At 39.7% G+C, this 19,817-nt stretch overlaps 2 protein-coding genes across 4 annotated transcripts in view; one reads left to right on the top strand and one right to left on the bottom strand.

The window, feature by feature from the left end:
• The window catches only part of pole2 (polymerase (DNA directed), epsilon 2), a 144,325-nt gene that overhangs the window by 88,718 nt on the left and 35,790 nt on the right, over window positions 1–19,817 (bottom strand). The window lies entirely within an intron of this gene.
• Window positions 1–19,817, top strand: part of LOC144693047 (kelch domain-containing protein 1) — a 67,990-nt gene that overhangs the window by 25,598 nt on the left and 22,575 nt on the right. For all 3 annotated transcript variants that reach the window (XM_078562348.1, XM_078562349.1, XM_078562350.1), the window contains exons 2-9: window positions 463–533; window positions 6,351–6,468; window positions 8,039–8,157; window positions 8,882–8,960; window positions 10,091–10,174; window positions 11,003–11,083; window positions 14,771–14,829; window positions 16,513–16,625. In XM_078562348.1, coding sequence (XP_078418474.1) covers window positions 463–533; window positions 6,351–6,468; window positions 8,039–8,157; window positions 8,882–8,960; window positions 10,091–10,174; window positions 11,003–11,083; window positions 14,771–14,829; window positions 16,513–16,625 — 724 coding nt within the window. The remainder of the gene's footprint in view (window positions 1–462; window positions 534–6,350; window positions 6,469–8,038; window positions 8,158–8,881; window positions 8,961–10,090; window positions 10,175–11,002; window positions 11,084–14,770; window positions 14,830–16,512; window positions 16,626–19,817) is intronic.

The raw sequence follows: 19,817 nt of genomic DNA on the forward strand, positions 1-19,817 counted from the left end.
ATTGCCTCACTTTCCCAGTATTAATTTTCCTAGTGCAAGCACATTCATTAGCATTAAAAACGAGCTATCTGGCTACTAATGTATAGGGATTTCTTAAGCAGTAACTTGCTGGTATCAGTGGAATAACACCCAGCAGAGCAGGGAACTTCGTGGATAATTAATCACTCGGATTGGGCCTTTTTCTGTGAAGGATTGACATGACCAGTTCCATGAGATTGCTTCAGATCCAACTTTGATCAGGATATATTTTATGGGGACAAATGTTTGCAGTTTTTCACTTTGTTGTGATAGGAATCATTTACGTTAAATACTTATTGTTCCTACCAAGCGATTTTCACACTTTTTTTGAAAAGCAAATTTTGTTACATCCTTCTCTTCCAAATTTTGGATGATTAGTAATGTTGCAAAATATGACTAAGATTGCAGGAAGGTGTAAGACATGGTTACTTTTTTCTATTGCAGACGTACGAAAATAATGAGGTTTATTTACCAAATGATGAAATCTGGGTTTATGAAATAGAAAGTGGTGTATGGTAAGTAATTTTCTCTGGTGACAAAGTATAGATTTTATTTTCACTGAATGTGTGGAGTGCACTTTTTCATGTTACCAATGTGACCTGAATTCAACATCTGTTTGCCTGTTGCTTAATACAGCAGATTTATTGTAACACAATGCCACATGACTGAAAGATCTTTTTGTTAAGTACTGGACTTGAATATAATGGGCCAGAATTTGGGGGTTTAAAAAAAGGAAAATGAATTGGCCACTGCTGCTAAGTGATATTGATGCACAAATTGGACTGCAATTGCAGGTGGGCACAAACTCCCAGTTAATCCTGAAAAGCTAGAAGTTACAGTCCAAGATGTGCCACTTCTCCATAAGCTGTGCAGAAAATGCATCTCCCACCTGGCTTCTCATTAAAATAAAATATATTGAATGCCATGTAGTTCCTTGCTTGCATCATAGATACAGACTGAACTTGCCACAGAAAATTGGGTTTTGTAAATTTGAGCCTAAGTATCATTTTTTATGGGCATGATGAATATTACTGCTAAACAGCCCCTTTGGTATTGAAAATTAACTTATACATTTGTGAAGCCTCATTCCTTCAGTTTTTAATATTTGAGATTTAAAAGACAATTTTTTTTTAATACTTTGCTTGTTTTTTTTCTCTTTCTCTCTTACCTGATTTGACATTTAATTAATTATTGCACTTCCTGGTTCAGGCTCTGCATGACTCATCAACAATTCTCCAATCTGGTTAAGGAGACGCACAGTTGCTTGCCCTGTTCTCTCAGGTTCCAGATGCTCTGTAGAGGGTGCTGTGCTGTTACAATGGTCTAGAATCATAGAATGGTTGCAGCACAGAAAGAGGCCATTCTGTCCGTCAAGTCCATGCTGGTTCTCTGTAAGAACAATTTAACTGGTCCCACCCCACCACCCTGCCTTTTCCCATTAGGCATGCAATTTTTCCCCTCAAGTGCTTATCCAATTGAAAGCCTCAATTAAATCTGCCTCCACCACCACCTTAGGCAGTGCATTTCAGGTCCTAAACTCACCCATTCTTTGGTTCTTTTGCCAATCACTTGAAATCAGTGTCCTCTGATTCTCAACCCTTCCACCAATAGGCAATTTCTTTCCACCTGCTCTGCCCAGACTTATAGACATATAGAAAATAGGAGCAGGAATAGGCTATTCGGCTCTTCGAACCTGCTCTGCCATTCATTATGATCATGGCTGATCATCCAACTCAATAGCCTGCTCCCGCTTTCTCCCCATATCCTTTGATCCCTTTTGCCTCAAGAGCTATATACAATGTTTTGGCCTCAACTACTTTCTGTGGTAGCGAATTCCACAGGCTTACCACTCTCTGGGTGAAGAAATTTCTCCTCATCTCAGTCCTAAATGGTCTACCCCATATCCTCAGACTGTGACCCCTGGTTCTGGACTCCGCCACCATCGGGAACATCCTTCCTCATGATTTTAAATCTATTTATTAAATCTCCCCTCAACCTTCTCTAAGAAGAACAACCGTAGCTTTTCCAATCTAGCCTTGCAACTTAAGACCCTCATCCCTGGGACCATTCTTGTAAATCTTTTCTGCATTCTCTCTGAAGCCCTCATGTCCTTCCTAAAGTGCGATGCGCAGGATCGGACACAATACTTCAATTGAGGATGAGCTAGTGTTTTATAAAGGCTAGAATAGCTTTGTCTTATTCACACTTTCTCAATTTTGCTCTACAACCTTCAATGATTTGTGCACATATATCCCCAGGTCTCTCAATTCCTGTGCCCCCTTTAGAATTGCACCCTATATTGCTTCTACTCGTTCAACCAACCAAAATGTATCACTTCACACTTCTCTGCATTAAGTTTCACCTGCCACATGTCCACCATTCCACCAGCCTGTCTATGTCCCCTTGACGTCCGTAAGTATCCTCCTCACAGTTCATAATATTTTCAAGCCTACCTCCTTCAGCTGGTCTCACTTCACCTGGCTGAACTCATTGACAACCTCACACCAGAATGGCATAACACACTTAGCACTGATGTGAAGCTAAAACCAGCGTAAAACTCGAGGCGGAATTTTCCTTGCCTGCTGGCATCAGCTGTGAGCGGACAATATGGCTTGGATATTATCCTAGGCTATTAGAGGAAGTAGCTACAGAGATAGTGGATGCACTAGTAGTAATCTTCCAAGAATCCCTAGATTCTGGACAAGTCCCAGAGGATTGGAAAACTGCCAATGTAACACCCTTATTCAAAAAGGGGAGACAAAAAAACAGGTATAGCCCAGTTACCTTAACATCTGTCATTGGGAAAATGTTAGCGTCTAATATAAAGGATGTAATAGCAGAACATTTAGAAATACATAATATAATCAAGCAGAGTCAGCATGGCTTCATGAAGGGGAAATCATGCCTGACAAATTTATTATAATTCTTTGAGGAGGTGACAAGCAGGATAGATAAAGGGGAACCAGCAGATGTAATATATTTGGATTTCCAAAAGGTGTTTGATAAGGTACCGCAAATAAGGCAACTTAATAAGACAAGAGCCCATGGTGTTGGGAGTAGTATATTAGCCTGGATAGAGGATTGGCTAACTAATAGAAGACAGAGTTGGGATAAGGGGGAATTTTCAGGATGGCAGCCTGTAACTAGTGGAGTACTACAGGGATCAGTGCTAGGGCCACAATTATTACAACATATATTAATGACTTAGATGAGGGAAGTGAATGTACTATTGCCAGGTTTGCGGATGACACAAAAATAGGTGGGAAGGCAAGTGGTGAGGATTGACACAAAGAGTCTACAAAGGGATATAGACAGGTTAAGTGAGTGGGCAAAAACTTGAGAGTTAGAATATAATGTGGAAAAATGTGAGGTTATGCACTTTGGCAGGAAGGATAGAGGAGCTGAATATTATTTAAATTGAGAGAGATTGCAGAAAACTGCAGCACACAGGAATTTGGGGGTCCTCGTGCATGAATCACAAAAAGCTAGTGTACAAGTTCAGCAGGTAATCGGGAAGGCAAATTGAATGTTGACCTTTATTTCAAAGGGAATGGAGTATAAAAATAGGGAAGTCTTACTAAAACTATACAAGACACTAGTTAGGCCACATCTGGAATACTGCGAATGGTTTTGGTCCCCTTATCTAAGGAAAGATATACTGGCATTGGAGGCAGTCCAGAGAAGGTTCACTAGGTTGATCCTGGGTATGGAGGGATTTTCTTACGAGAAGAGGTTGAGTAGGTTGGGCCTGTACTCAGTGGAGTTTAGAAGAGTGAGAGGCAACCTTATTGAAATCTTACGGAGCTTGACAAGGTAGATGCTGAGAGGTTATTTTCCCCTTGTGGGAGAGTCTAGGACCAGCGGAAATAATCTTGGAGTAAGGGGTTGCCCATTTTAAGACAGAGATGAGGAGGAATTTCTTCTCTGAGGGTAGTTAATCTGTGGAATTCTTTAGCGCAGAGAGCTGTAGAGGCTGGGTCGTTAAGTATATTCAAGGCTGAGATAGACAGATTTTTAATCAGTCAGGGAATCGAGGGTTACGGGGAAAAGGCAGAAAAGTGGAGTTGACGATTATCCGATCAGCCATGATCTCATTGAATGGTGGAGCAGACCTATGGGCCAAATGGCCTACTTCTGCTCCTGCACCTTATGGCCTTGTGGCGAGAAGGCCAAAAATCGGTTTCACAACGTTGTGAAACCAGTTTGCAATTGTCCGCTCTGCCTGTCAATGGCAGATCACGTTTCCCACTGTCAGACATCTGGAACCTCATTGTAATATATCTGCGTATCATTATAAGGCCAGCCTGCTAGAATCATCCCCCCCCCCCAACCATGCTGGATCATCTGCCCTCATGCTGACGTGTTTCACAAGTGTACATAAATGACCTGCGTCTGGCGAGCTGCACTTTGCTTGGGACTTCGAAGTTTGTTTACCTACTTTGCTTCGGTCAGCACTCAGTCATCAGCACCAGGCTTTGCAGACAGCACCAAATCACTTTTAGCGGGGTTCATAGACAGGTCTCTACCTACCAGACCAGCCATAAGGTGGGGGTGGCTTTTCAATGGTTGCAGGGCTGGAGCTTGCTTGGGGATAGGGGAGAAGCGGCCTCAGGCAAGGGAAGCGGCTGCAGGGTGAGGGCTGTAATAGGAAAGGGGGTATCCCAGGGTGTGTGTGGGGGCAGAAGTTGATCTGTGCAGGTGGCCTCAAGATGGTGAGGGCTGAGGAGGCAGTTTCCAGAGGATATCAAGGTGTGTGAGAGAGAGTGAGTGGTGATGTCCCTTGAGCTGGCAGTGAGAGAGATGCCAGTGAATGTGTGATGGGCTTGAGTGTGTGAGTTTAGAGTGATGAGATGGTTGCCTTACGCTGACAGCACGGATGAGATCATTCGTTCTCTATCTGCGTTGGATAGCCAATCTCTTTTGTGCAGCATTGGCACTGATCGCTACTGCCATCGCCTACCAAGCCGGGAGTGGTTATGTTGCTTCCCCTCCTGTGGCCAGAGCGGGGGTAGAGGACATGGTGGGCCTCCACGGCATCCAAAAGGCCCTCAAGGGACACGTTACTAAACCCCGGAGGGGTGGGGTGGGGGGGGGTGGGGTGGTGCAATCTTCTTGCCTTTCAGGGCTATGTCGTCTTCTTGCCTTTCAGGGCTATGTCGTCTTTGCAGCAGTCCTGGGTTGGAAGCACTGAGATGTGTGAGCCTGTGCAAAAACACCTTTGTTAGGCATTCCTTTGGTGAAGGTACATTTATTTTTGTAGCGGAGAGAATTGGCCTAAATGCAATAGTTCAATGTTTTACTGTTTGGACATCTGTGACAAGCAGTTTTTAAACTAATTTTTATGCCTACATGGTAATAAGCGTGTCAATTATTGTCATGGACAAAATAAAAAGGCTACAATACATCTCAGGAGGGGAGAGTAGGGATTTGAGTAGTGTTGCTTGACTGGTCCCTGACACGTACTGACAAGCAGATGCATTGGCATTAAGAAAGAATTTACATTTATTTAGCCCCTTTCATGACTGTAGGATATCCCAAAGTACTTTACAGCCATTGAAGTGTTATCACTGTTGTAGTGCGGTGAAACATGGAAGCCAATTTGCACACAGCAAGATGCTACAAACAGCAGTGAGATAAATGACCAAATACTCACTTGGCTATGGAATAGATGAAGGCTGGAACAGCAGCAGAACAGCCTGATTTTCTCCAAAAAGTGACATGGGATCTTTTACATTCACCTGAGAGGACAGGCAGGGCTATGGTATAACAACTCCTCTAAAATGGCTCCACCTGACAGTGCAGTTTTCCCTCAGAGCTGTACTGAAGTGTCAGCATAGATTATGCCCTCAAGTTGCTGAAGTGGATTTTGAATCTATGACCTCTGATTCAAAGGATGGAGTACATCGTTGGTCTCTCAAAATAAGGATGACATCAGACTTCCTGATTTGTGTATCCTCTGGTGACTCAGCAGGCCAATCATGGAGCCACAGGTCTTTGGGCAGAGATGACAAGGGTTGCCCTGAAGAAGTAATTTTTGAGTGCTACTGCTAAGCCGAGACTGACACTTGGAAGTGGACTGTGGCCATCTACCCTTTCAGATGTAGGTGTCACGAAGGCCAATGAAGAAATAAGATGGGGTATACCATTATAAACATTTGTTTCTTTAGTAATTTGATACTTTTTTTGGCTGAGTCACATACCCTATACTAATTAGGCAAGTGATTTTAATTGATGCAAACTTGAGCTAAATAGCATTCATTATATAGTCACACAAGGATAGTTTATTTTATTTGATATATTAAAATGTCTCTGCCTATGTTCCTTTAATACAGGCAGAGGCAACCGATGAAAGGAGAGCTCCCTCGTCCTATGTCGGGAAGCTGTGCAGCTTGTCTGAATGGTGTCATGTATATTTTTGGAGGATATGATGACCTAGGATATAGTAATGAAGTAGGTCACATGTTTCAAATGATTTTATTGTTCTGTTTATCATGTTTTCCGCTTTTCCTGCTGTAGAGATGAAGAGCCAGTTTTGCAAAATATGTTCTGTCTTACCTTCGGTAAACAGCAAAGCATAATGTCACCGAATGTATGAACACCAATATGAAATACTGAAGAGTGATAGAATTCAGGCTTAACATTCCACCCTCTTTTTAGGTTTGAAGATGCAACCCTCAACAGCGCCCAGCCCCGCTCAAGCACTGCTGATTTTTATTTGAGTTTTTATGAGTCATAAATCGTCTAAAAAGGCTATTTACAAAAGCCTTCATTTTCCTGCCGTTGCCCCTTTGTTCTTCCTCTGAAGGCACTGACCCATGCTCAGCTACTTTTTCTAAACTTCAGCAGCCATGTGGTACTTCACTAAATATTGATTCTTCAGCTGTGAACCTGAGAGTTGAATAGCCTGCCCTCATGGACTATGATCTAGATGTCCCTGGATATTGTTCAGAAGCAGGATCTTTTGTGAATTTATTTTCTTCACTCAAGTCCAACGTTTCTGAAACCATCCATAGCATCCTTACTATTCTCTTGATTGAAATTGGCTCACTCGGATCAACCTTACAATGTGTCTAATCTATAAACGTCAGCATCTTATTAGGTGGCTTATTTTCCCAGCAAAATTATTAAAATTATTTTTAAAATTCAGTGCTTATTATATTGAGAAATTAGTAAAATGCAATTTATGAACTAAGTTCTGTAATTTTGGCTACTTTAGAGGGACTATCTTTTAACTTCTCCTATTTTTTGTTCCTTTTCATTGATTTTCTTCCCCATGTAATTTCTTGTATAAGACACTATGGACAAAGCCTGCTTTTGGGTAACTTGTGATCTGATTTGCCCTCTTCATCCATTGGGACAGGCTTGGTCTATGATTTCCGTTGTATGCAACTGAGAAATGGAATGAAATAAATTGGATCAAACACATGCATGATCAAAGCTGCCCTGTGTTGCTCATAATAAAAATTGTTCTTATGATTTAGTTAAATGAACCACTTGAAAAGACCCGTCAGAGTGTACACCATAGAATGCAATTATTGCATCTCTAATGGTTAGGAGAGTTATGTATAACCTTTTAGTTTACAAAACTATATTCAATAATCTAAGACTATTATTTATCTTTTCATAACTAAAAGGAATCAATGAAGTCAGTCATTCCTGCCTGTCATCTACCAGTTTCCAACTAACTAGGTAGTTGACCTGTTCTAGGTTTTCTGTCTGCATTCTTAGTGTCCCTCAATTAGCTGACTACCAAGTTTAGAATTATTTTGAAGTGGTTACATGTTCTGATAACCAAGTCTGCGCACTATTTACTCCACTACTAGACTGTTCATCTGTGTAAACATTTTTCGATGTGATACTAGAAAGAAAATGACTTAATTTCAGTTTTTATGAATGATTTATTAAAGTATCCTTTTGTAAGAGGATGTGGGCAGTAAATTATCCCTCTTTTTTTACTTGGAATGAAATCATCAGTAATACAGATACAAGAATACTAATTTTTTTTAAACATTTGAAACAGCTGTATTGTGTTAATTTGCAAGTAAAGGATGACATATTTACTTGGAAGAAACTCAATAATTATCAAGGAAATCCTCCTACACCAAGAGACAAACTTTCATGTTGGGTATACAAAGACAGGTAAGTCACTAAACTTTGTATTGCAGATATATTGACGCAATTGATGTTCCAATCTTTCTAATTAAAGCTGCCTCCTAGAAACCGTAACTATTATAATATGCGTACAGAATATTAAAGTCCCAAATATCCCGAATACTATGCATGCATACGTTTGAGGAATAAATATTGGTCGAGATATTGAGAAAGCCTCTGCTCGTCTTTCAGTGGTGTCACAGTATTTTGTACATCCACCTGAAAGAGCATATGGTACCACGGTTTAATATCGCGTCCAAAAGACACCACCAACTACTGCGCAGTATTTTCTCTACTGCACTAAAATGTCAGTTGAGATTTTGTGCTCACTTATGTGTCTGGAGTGAGACTTGAACTCGCAGACTTCTGACTCGGGCAAAAGTGCTACTGCTGAAACACAGGTGACACTGTAAAACAGCTAAATTCATAGCATAATAAACCCACTTATCTGCTGAACAAATGTTATACCTTTTGTTCCTAGAGCAATAAAAGTTAGAATGTGGAAGGCATTTGTTGAATTAATTTAAATTTTCACTGAGCTTTGTCACTAATTTATTGAAAACTCTTCAGGGAATTCTTAATCATGTTCAGAAGTTATTTTTAGTCACTTTTTAACCTTGAATGGAACTTCATAATATGTAATAATTAAGCTATTATAAATTTTAATTAGTAAATTTTACTTGCATTTCAAAAAATAACTAATTTCTAACAGGTTGATTTTTTTTGGCGGCTATGGATGCAAGAAAATCAGTGAATTAAATGATTCATTTGACGTGAATGAAGCATCCTGGGTAAGATCTTGACCTTTTTAATTATAGCTTTATCAATTTAGTATTTCACTTCCATTCCTGAACCATTTGTTATCCAATAGAAAATGCACGACTCTGGTGACACTGTTTTAACCATGTGTGTTCAGCAGAAAATGCCTTGCACACAGTACAGGTAAATAAATGTACTTCAGATCAATATTTACTTAAACATCTATGAGCATTTGTTGCAAATCTTTACAGTCTTTCTGTTTCACTGAGTCTGGAATTCTGGCATAACTTTGTCCAACAAAGCACATCCTAATGCAATCTCTAGATCATTGTGCAGCAGTTGCAAGTGGTACTTTAACTTCATCAGAGCGATATCCAAGGGCAGCATGTGCATGGGAACACCATTACTCTCAATTTCCCCTCTAAGTCTCACAATTTAGACATACATTTCTGTTTCTTCATTGTTGCTATGCTAAAGTCTTGGAACTCCCTACTAAATAGCATTGTATGAGTACCTTCAGAAACAACAACCATCCCTTGTGGGGAAATCTAGAACTTGGGGGCACAGTTTCAAAATAAGGAGTCTCCCATTTCAGACACAGATGAGGATGATTTTTTTCTTTTCAGAAGGTCATCAGTCTTGGGAATTCTTTTCCCCAGAGAACATTGGAGGCTGAGTCATTGAATGTATTCAAGGCTGATCTAGACAGATTTTTGAATTACAAGGAAGTGAGGGGAGGGGCAGGCAGGAAAATGGAGTTAAGGCCACAGTAAGATCAGCCATGATCTTATTGAAGGTCGGAGCAGGCCCGAGGGGCCGAGTAACCTATTCCTTTTTTTTATTATCTTATGAACCTTCAACTGTAGGGACTGCTGACCTTGCTTTAAAAAGCTTTTCATTGCTCTAAGCCATAATACATTGTGGCTACAAAGTGTTGCTGTAGCCATACCTGTGGCTAGTTAATGGTTTCTATTGGACAATACTGCTATAAGCGGATCATAAGGCATGCATGGCCCATTTACAGGAATGTCTTATACTGAACCCAAAAGATTATCCAGTGCAGACCTGAAATTTGTAACAATGTTTGATGTTCTTTAATACAAGATATGTTTAGAAGTACATTGATTTTTAAAACAAAGTCTTTTAATTTTTTTCTTTCAAGGAAGAAGAGATGTTCTGGGGATGGAATTATGACATTCATGTCTTTGACCCCAGTATGAATGTCTGGTACCAGCCAGCAACTAAAGTATGTTGAAAATTGTAGAATGACCACATTTATACTCCAAATTTAATGCTATATAATTGATGAGTAAACTCAAATTTTAAAATAATTGTAAGAACTATGACTAAATATGTATTCCCCTGTTTTATGGTTGTAACGTTGGTCTCATAAGGTGTACCTATATATAAATCTCTTTATGTTTGTAAAAATGTGTGCATGAAGGCATTCTTATATCAATGGTTCTCATTTTCAAATAGATCAGTAATCATGGACCTTCCCCATCTAAATTATAATACTCAATACCTGGATAAATGTGTATTTTGGCACCCTTTCTTTGTTTATAAATATTTTTCAAGTCCCCTTTCCTGAACAAAGCTGAACTTACTGGCGCTCACCACCAGCCTTGACAACTGCCTGTTTACCAGGTGATCTCCCTGCCGCTCTCAGTGCTCCTCTATATGTGCTCTGAGGTGAGGCAGCCAGCCAGTGCTGTACGCATGGCGGCCGCACTTCACGCTTATCTGCAGCTGCAACACATTCGTGTGCTTCTCAACTATTTTGCAGACTGCCCTCACCCCCCACCACTCCCCAGCCACCTGAGCATCTCTTATGAACCCCAGTTTAAGAAACACTGCTTTATTTATTAATCACTTGCAAGAGCTTTAAATGATTTTTGTAGTGCAACTGTTTTCCTCAGGTTTTTCTGCTTTTTCTAAAACTGTGTTATCCACTACATGTGCGGCTACACAATTTTAGCCACATGCCGTAATTGTAGTAGAATATGCTTTTTTTATTTAGTTTTTTTTCTCTCTCTTGTGACTGTGATGTAATTGAACATATACTGCTTACTAGGGAATGCCACCTCGCCCTCGAGCAGCACATGCATGTGCCACACTGGGAAATAAAGGCTTTTTATTTGGAGGAAGGATACTGGTGAGTTGCTTATCTATTTTCTAATTGAAAAATAAAATCTCAAATTTTGATGTCTTTATTGAGGCTATCTCGTAGTACGCAGTATACTGGAAGGTTATTATGAAACCAGATTGGACAGGCATAAGTAAGTCATATTGAAAGAATGGTCAGAGTTCATTTTAGGAACATTATTCAGTACCTATGTGCATCTGACTAAACGTCTGAAAGCCATGTCAGTACAAGGAAATTATCATTTTTTACTGGAAGAATGTTACTGTACTAATATATTTCATCATGGAGTTGTAGTAGGTGGGCTTTAACTCTGCCCATGCAACATCTTGCTATTCTTACTTCGCTAGGCTACACCCTTCAAAAGTAAAGAGGAAGAAAAGTATTTATATACTTTCTGGCTGCTTGCAGAGCAGCATTGCTAGATCCTTGAGAGTAGATTGCCTGATATTTGGCATTGGACGTATAACAGAGGAAATATTCAGTAGTGAATTAGGTTAGTATACCATTCTTTCACTTTTGTGAGCTATGTCTAAGTCTGTCCATTTAATGTATGAATGGATCTCTCTCCTATCTGTAAAAGCCCTCTGTGTAGTTTGGCTAATTGCAACCCAGTTCTTAGCAGTATGTATACAACACAAATTATTTTTTGTTTGGCACATAAACTATAAAGATGGGTGGTATGAATATTACGGTCAGCACCACTCCCAACACCATGAGCTTGTGCTCATGGCTGTTAGACAGTTTCTGTAGCCAGACTGAGTATCCTGTAAAACAAAACTTGAACTCATATGAATGCAGTCAATGGGATTTCATGGTATGGAGTTATCAATCACCCTTTAACTAACCATATTGCACTGGGAATCACATGTGAGCCCCACCATGTTCTCTTGATCACTCCAAAGGTAATAAATACCATGGTCAGACCCTTGTGTTCAGGCTAAAACAAAGACTTAGTTATAGATAATATGCAGTCAGGACACAGTAGTTATTAATGGGCTAAATGTTGGGGCTGAATTCTCCGGTCAGCGAGTGGGGGCAGGGCCCACTTGCTGATGCGTAAAGTGATGTGCAGTGACGTCGGGCGGGCATCCGGACATCACCGCACGTCATTTATGTTTTCAGTTTGGCGGGCACGCAGCGGCTCGGCTGCACAACTGCCGAACTGTCAAAGGCCTATTAAAGCCATTTAAAACTTAATTAACTCAATTAAATGATCTGCCCGTCCAACCTTAAGGTTGGCGGGCAGGCGACGAGCCCAGGCGGCCTTCGCATTTTTCATGAAACCTCATCCATGGGCGGGATGAGGTTTCATGAAGTGCTAAAAAATTCAATAAAAATTTTCCAAAAAAATTCATTGACATGTCCCATCTCATGTGGACACTGTCACATGAGGGGACATGTTTTAAAATTTTTAAATTTCTTTATTTTGATGTTTAAAACTTAAACAAATCTCCCTGAGGCATAGAGGTGCCGTAGGGAGATTCCTGCGCTCTTTAGCGCACATGTGCGAAAGAGTGCAGGCCCCAACTCGGAATCCCCCCCCCCACCCACCCACTCAGTGCCTTAATTGGCCAGACCATGTAAAATGGCGATGCGAACCTGATCGGGGGGAGCTCACTCCCACCCGCCCCCGCACAACCCCCTGGACGGGGGGAGAATTCAGCTCTTGGAATCTCTGCCCTAGTGTACTAAATAATGGGAATCGGGCCTCTGGTGCTTCTAGATCAAACACCCACCCCAGTGTTCCATATTCTGGCATCATTCCTCATCCGAATAGACATTGGGGATTTCATCTTTTACTTCAGAACCTCCCATGTTCCCATGGTATTGCCATATCCCAAGATCTTTCCTCCATCAATTGCATAGTAAACCAACTCCACATCTTATCCCTGCATGCTACTAAGTGTAAGCTGTCTTTCTACGGTACTGTTATACCTGAGAACTCCTTCCAATTCTACCAAAAGCAAGAATCCCCTGCTACTAGCTCCAAAAATCCCTTCTTTATGTTAAGTATGACCCTCTGCCCCCCCCATCTCTAACAGATACTGGGGTTGAGATTTTAACTCATTCAAAATCCCCCCACTTGTACAGTGTAAAGATCAGGCCCTGGATGTCTTCCCAATGCTGTTTGATCATGAAACCCTGAGTCTGAGTGATTGCAAACCCGACATATCCCCCAGTGTTCCTAGATCCCAGTCCTCCCCCATTTCTCCACCTTCCCCCACCCCAAAGCTCCATATTATGGCATCATCCAAATGCTAAAATCCAGATGCATAGAATATTAATCAAAGCTGTTCACAACAAAATGACCAGAATTGCAAAATTTAATCCCTAAAACACTAGCAAAATATCAGGAATCGCATGTAATATAAGTGTAATGCTCGGTGCTCGTGTAAAGGAGAGGGAGAATCCTGTAAATTGATCACAATCTTTTCATTCACTGCTTACTTAGCAGGAATATCCTCTTAATAAATTGCTAGTAATCTACTTGTGGCTCCACTAAGTCCTTTGATTTGTTGGGTGTGCTTTTAAGTCTGTAAATTTATTAATTCACTGCTATCCAGCTCTTCATTTAATTTGCTTGTGATTGACTCTGCATTAATTTAATCACTGGTGTTTGCTGCTCCATTAACTTTTCTGAATTTGCTTGGTATAGCAACTGCTGTCTTAAATCATTGTTGTTGCAACTCTATGAATTTATTGATTTATACTCTTTCGAGTTATCAACAGTCACAGATTGCAACTCTTTGAGTACAATCACAGTTCTTGGTTTTCCGGGAGTGGGACATGAACCCACAACCCTCTGATTCAAAGGCGAGGGTGCTATGAACTGAGCACTGCTGTAGTAATTTGTTAATTTACTGGTGCCTACTTAGCCACAATGTTATGTTCACAGAATTATTTTATTATCCATGCGATCTGATGCATGTGTTTTTTGTTGGTTTCTGTGAGCTCATCGTCCCTTTTGTACATCATCAAAAAACACATTTAATTTCTCCGATTTATACCATTGTTGTTTTAATTGCCATGTCTAGTAGGCATTTCTGTTATCCAATTTTTAGGGTGTATTAAAAACACTGCAGGCTTTTATACGCAATGTGTAACTTTACAGGAGATTGAGTATTAAATTTTTTTAAAATGTCAACACTTTGCATGTCACACAATATCAAATGCAAATCTCTGTACCACACATAATTCTGGAGCTAGAATATTCTTAGTTGACCTTCCTACAAACAGAGCCCTAGATCTGAAGCTTAGCTGAGCATCAATTTTTGTTCAAAGAACAATTATATCATATTGCCATAAGAGCAGACAAATTGTTTTATATTGCACAATATTCCTTTCAAATGAAACCTCTGACTCATATTGACTAGTGCTATGGGATGTTCACTTATGCATTGTGTATACAATTATATTTATGTTGTACTCCTGCCTTGGAACGTAGTCCAGAGAATGGGTTCACAGCAGATTAATACATTCACCTCAGCATTCTAAAAGCTATAATTTCAGTCAGTGCCTGTAAAGGAGAGTCGTCATTAAGAACTGAACTGCATCTATATTGTCTCATTTATATCTTAATTATTGCTGTGGTAGGTAAATTGTGGTTTATTGAAAAACTGAGGAACACTGTACAAGGTAGGCACTTCTGTTGACATGTAAAATATATTTGTTTAACACACTCTGCTTGACTTTCAGGAAACAAGAATTGATGATTTACACTGCTTGAACTTAGATACGTGGACTTGGTCAGGCGAGTAAGTAGTTTGGTTTTCTAAATAATGTATAGATTATGTATAAGCAGCAGTAAACTTCTTTCCCTTGATCAATTTTGTTTCTGTTAGTGACATGTAGATGCTTAATTTTGATCTGAAAAATCTGATTATTATCCTTTTCATCTAGAAACCTGTGGTTGGAAGCATCATTAGCTTACAGGGAACAACAGCTTCTATTTACTTGGCACTTTCAACATAATAAAACTTCCCAAGGTGCTTCATGGGGGATTTATAAAACAAAATTTGACAACGAGCCACATAGGTGATGTTAGGGCAGATGGCCAAAAGCTTGGTCATAGAGGTAGACATAAGGAGTGTCTTAAAGTAGGAAGAGGCGGAGTGGGAATTAGAGAGCTTAGGGTTTTGGCGCTTGCCAGTGGTGGAGCCATTAAAATCGGGGATGCTCGAGGAGCACAGCTATCTTGAAGGGCTGTGGAGCTGGAGGAACTTAGAAAGAGTGGGGAAATGGAGAGATTAGAAATAGAGAATTTTTAAGTTGAGGCATAGCTTAATCACGTGTAATGAAGGTCAGCATGCACAGGGTTGATGGGTAAACAGGACTTGTACAAGTTAGGACATAGGCAGCAGAGTTTTGGATGGTTGCAAATTTATGGAGAGTAGACTGTGTTGGCTGCCCAGGAGTATATTGAGGTAGTCAAGTCTAGAGGTAACAAAAGCATGGTGGAGGGATCCAGGAGCAGATGACCGAACTGAGGGGGGATGGAGTCATGGAGTCAGATGATGTTACAAAGGTAGAAATAGGCAGTCTTTGTGATGGTGAGGCTGTGTGATTGGAAGCTTATCCAAGGAACCTCAATCTTTTATGCAGCTCCTTTACTCTTATTAAAAATTTAATGACTCTTATTGATCTCTTATTTTAGCATCTCTCTAATTCAATTTGACATTTTTTCCAACCAGTTAATCTGGGTTAGGTCCACTTTCATCCCACTGAAATGAACTAATTTTTGATCCAGCACCTTCATCTTGGATTAGAACCATAGAAAAGTTACAGCACAGAAAGAGGCCATTCAGCCCACCATGTCTGCACCAGCTGAAAAATAATTTTTTTTAAAAAAAACTAGCTGCTCTTTTAACTAGTTTCATTTCCAGCAGACTGCCGCCAAAGTCAAAAATTATGACTCTAGTTGATAGTACAGAATGGAATTAGTAAACACTTAAGCATGGACTAATGAATGATGGTCAATATGGATATATAAAGAGCAAGTTATGATTGATTGCCTTAACTGAAATTTGTAAGTAAGACAGAGTATTTGGATAATATGGACGTGTGCGGATTTTCAGAAGGTGTTTGAAAAGATGCCATGTAAGAGACATATTAAGGTACATAGTATTAAAGGAAATGCAACCATGTGGGTAAAGAGCTGGCTGGAGACAAAAAACACGCAAGTGTAAATGGATGTTTCTCAGATTGAAAGTGGTGGGAACCTCATTTCCATTTATATAAATATTTAGGATAGAGACACGGGGATTGTCAAAATTTCTTATCTGATTAGGGGTCATGCCAAACTGAGGAGAAGTAAATACTTCAACAAAGTATTAAGCACGCATTTAATTTGTTCCAACAAGTCTATGCTATGGTTTTTTGAATAGAGAGCACTTGGATGTAAAATTGCATTTTTCCTATCCTGTATATTTTCTTCTTAGAATTACTGTTAAAGGAGTACGTCCACAGGGTCGCTCATGGCACACTCTGACTCCTGTGACAGATGATCAGCTTTTCCTTTTTGGAGGACTAAGTGCAGAAAGTCAACCTCTTAGTAAGTGTGCATATACCCTTTTTTCTGTTATACAAAAGATACTACTGCAGCTTTTTTCTTGGAAACGTATTGCTAGATATTTCTTCTTTTTCTCTTCTAAGATACTGACTTATGATACAGTTTCACTGCAGTGTCAGCCCAGCCAAGCCCCAAATCCCCCTGTAGCCTTCTCCCTCTTTCCAGAACCCCCATTTCCTCGGCCCCTACCTCCTCTCTTTCCTGACCCCCGTTTCTAGTCTCTTATCTCTTTATTCGAATTCCATTCCCCTATCACTCTTGCCCTCCCTGACCCTAACTTTGGAGTCCCCCATCAACCCCCAGTTGTTCCCAGCAAACTAGCTGGTCCTGGTTTTTTGTAGGCATGCAGACACATCATGGAGTTTGGAGGGAGACTTGACTGTGGAAAACATATTGTGCAAAAACCTGCTCTGAAGAAGAGTCATACAGACTCGAAATGTTAACTCTGTTTCTCTCTCCACAGATGCTGTCAGAGCTGCTGAGTATTTCCAGCATTTTCTATTTTTATTGTGTAAAAACCTCCCGGACTGTGACATTCCTGGAGACCTCGGGGTATTTTGAAGCTTATGACATGGAAGTAGATCAGAAAGCCTGTTCGTGAGCTGCAACAAGAAACATGAGAGCCACTTTCAGGGATTAACTTTAATGTAACTTTAGTTACATTAGTTTAGTTAAGTTAACTTTAACTTCAGTGCAAAAAAAGTGTTTTTTTTATTGGTATTCCTAGATGCATAATAAAGCTTATAATTGCATGGGAAATACGGCAAAGAAGCATGCCATTTGGCCCAACCAGTCCATGCCAGCGTTTGTGCTCCACTCAATCCTCCTCCTATCTTTTCTCATCCAAATCTACCATTGTAACCATCTATTCCTCTCTCTTTCTGCTTGTTTCGTTTCCCCTTAAATGCATCTATAATATTCGCTTCAGCCACCCTCTGTGCTGGTAGCAAGTCCCACATTCTTATCACTGTTTTGGTGAAAAAGTTTCTTCTGAATTTCCTATTGGATTTCTTGGTGACAATCTTATATTGATGGCTTCTAGTTATACTTTTCCCCACAAGAGGAAGCATTCTCTCTATATTCACTTCATCGAACCTTTCATAATTTAACATACCTTTTTTTAGGTCACCCCTCTCAGCTTTCTTTATTCATGAGAAAAGACGCTGATATTCATACACATGCATTTGTAGTATCATCCTTGTAAATCGTTTCTGCACCCTCTCCAGTGCTCCTATATCCTCTTTATAATGTGACGTCCAGATCTGCACGCAGTATTTCCATATGTGGTTAACCAAGGTTCAATAAGGTTTGGCATAACTTCCCTCTTTGCAACTCTCCCTAGAAATAAAACCTAGTGCTTGGGTATTTTTTAATATAGCATTCCTATGATATGACTTAGTATTGAAGTATTTGTACTCCGGGATCCCTTTGTTCTCCTACCCTACCTAGGCTTGCACCTTCCAAGTAATAAGTGACCTCCCTACTCCTCCTACTAAAAGATACTACCTCACATTTATCTGATTATCTAATTAATATTGTTCAGTAGTTAGACTGTTAGCAGATGTTTCATAGAGTTTATTTCCCAGTTTGAGAAAGTCGTATGCTGCCATGTAATATAGTCAATAAATTGAAATACAACATAAGGATTCAGCTTCAACATTCATCTTCAACTCCCGGGCTTGCCACACTTATTTAGATACTGGGCAGATAAAGACAGAATCTGGTTGCAGAGTGTACCTGCTCACAGCAGTAGTCTGTGATGCTAATCCCAAGGGAAATAACTAGCATAAAAGCACAAGATAATTTATTGAAATGGCTATGTTTTCTAGCACATGATATTGGGAGTGCTATCTTCTAAGAGAGGTTGACGTACTGGAAAATGTTCACAAAGTGTCAACAAGATTCTCGGACTCTACAGATTTAGATACTTTCTGTTTGACAGTGTTAGATCTTGGAAGAATTAAGATGCATGGATAACGTAAACGTGAATATGTTACATAACTTGAGTTATGATGACAGAACTAGAGAATGTCCAGGAAGCATTGGGCTAGATACCTTTTTCATGTTCCTCAAATTTCTATGATACAAGAATGAAATTTAGAAATTCAAATTAGTTTAAAGGTGAGAAAAAATCTTCCCCACCTGAGAGCATTTATTGCCATATTGTTAAGCTACTGCAGAATTATCTGTAAGAATGAGGTTGAAGATTTTATGAGTATATGAGCCATTTGATAAACAATGTATGGGGCATAGTGGACCCAGCTCTGGAACCATGGGATCTGTAGAATGTAGCTGGTCAGTGTTTAATAGTGTAGGTTTTAAAATTGATCTGATGTTTAGGCTTGATCAGTTATCCATAAGCCAGCCAAAAACTTTCTAGAGTTTTACTGAGAAATTAGTTGCCTTCTTTGTAATTATGTGGGCTTGGTAGGGCCCATTTTATCAGTGGAGAGAGTAGACTTTAGATGGCAAGAGTTATTTCCTTGTTCTGTACTTCTGTTCTGACTCTTCCAAGAAAGAATGGTTTAATAGGTTATTAGGTATGAGATGTCTTGTGTACTTAACACCATGTTGCTGATGTATATTTTGTAAATACTGCGACTTGTTTTAAGCTTTTCAGTAATCCTGTTCTTTTTACTGTTGAGTGTTAATGGGTAGAGAATTTACCATGAAAGATGTTTAACTTAAGCTTTAAAATAGTGGATTTCTGGATATTAGAATTATGTAGGATATATAGTATAATAACAGGCTATTCAACCCACCCAGTCCATGCAACATGTGTGCATGCCACTCAAGCCTCCTCCCATCCTTCCTCATCTAACTCTTATTAGTATAACCCTCTATTCCCTTCTGCCTCATATCCTTTTCTAGCTTTCCTTTTAAGAAAAAGGAAACCCAACCTGTTTATCCTTTTCTGAAGGATATAACCTTGCAGTTCTGATATCATGCTTGTAAATTGTTTTTACATCCTTCAGATAGGATGCTCTTCCTATGAGCATCCTATGACCACATGATTCTGTCTCAAACCTGATTTTTCTTAGTACGTTTCTCGTTTCATAAATGGTGTGTGAAATCTAATTCTCAGTTAATCAATAACCAGTCCATTTTTATTCCACTTACTGTTGCAAATTTTTAATAGCAGTGATGAACTCAATTTTATTGATAATTAAATTT

This window comes from Cetorhinus maximus, chromosome 18 (genome assembly GCF_964194155.1).
Source record: "Cetorhinus maximus chromosome 18, sCetMax3.hap1.1, whole genome shotgun sequence".
Classification (NCBI taxonomy): domain Eukaryota; kingdom Metazoa; phylum Chordata; class Chondrichthyes; order Lamniformes; family Cetorhinidae; genus Cetorhinus; species Cetorhinus maximus.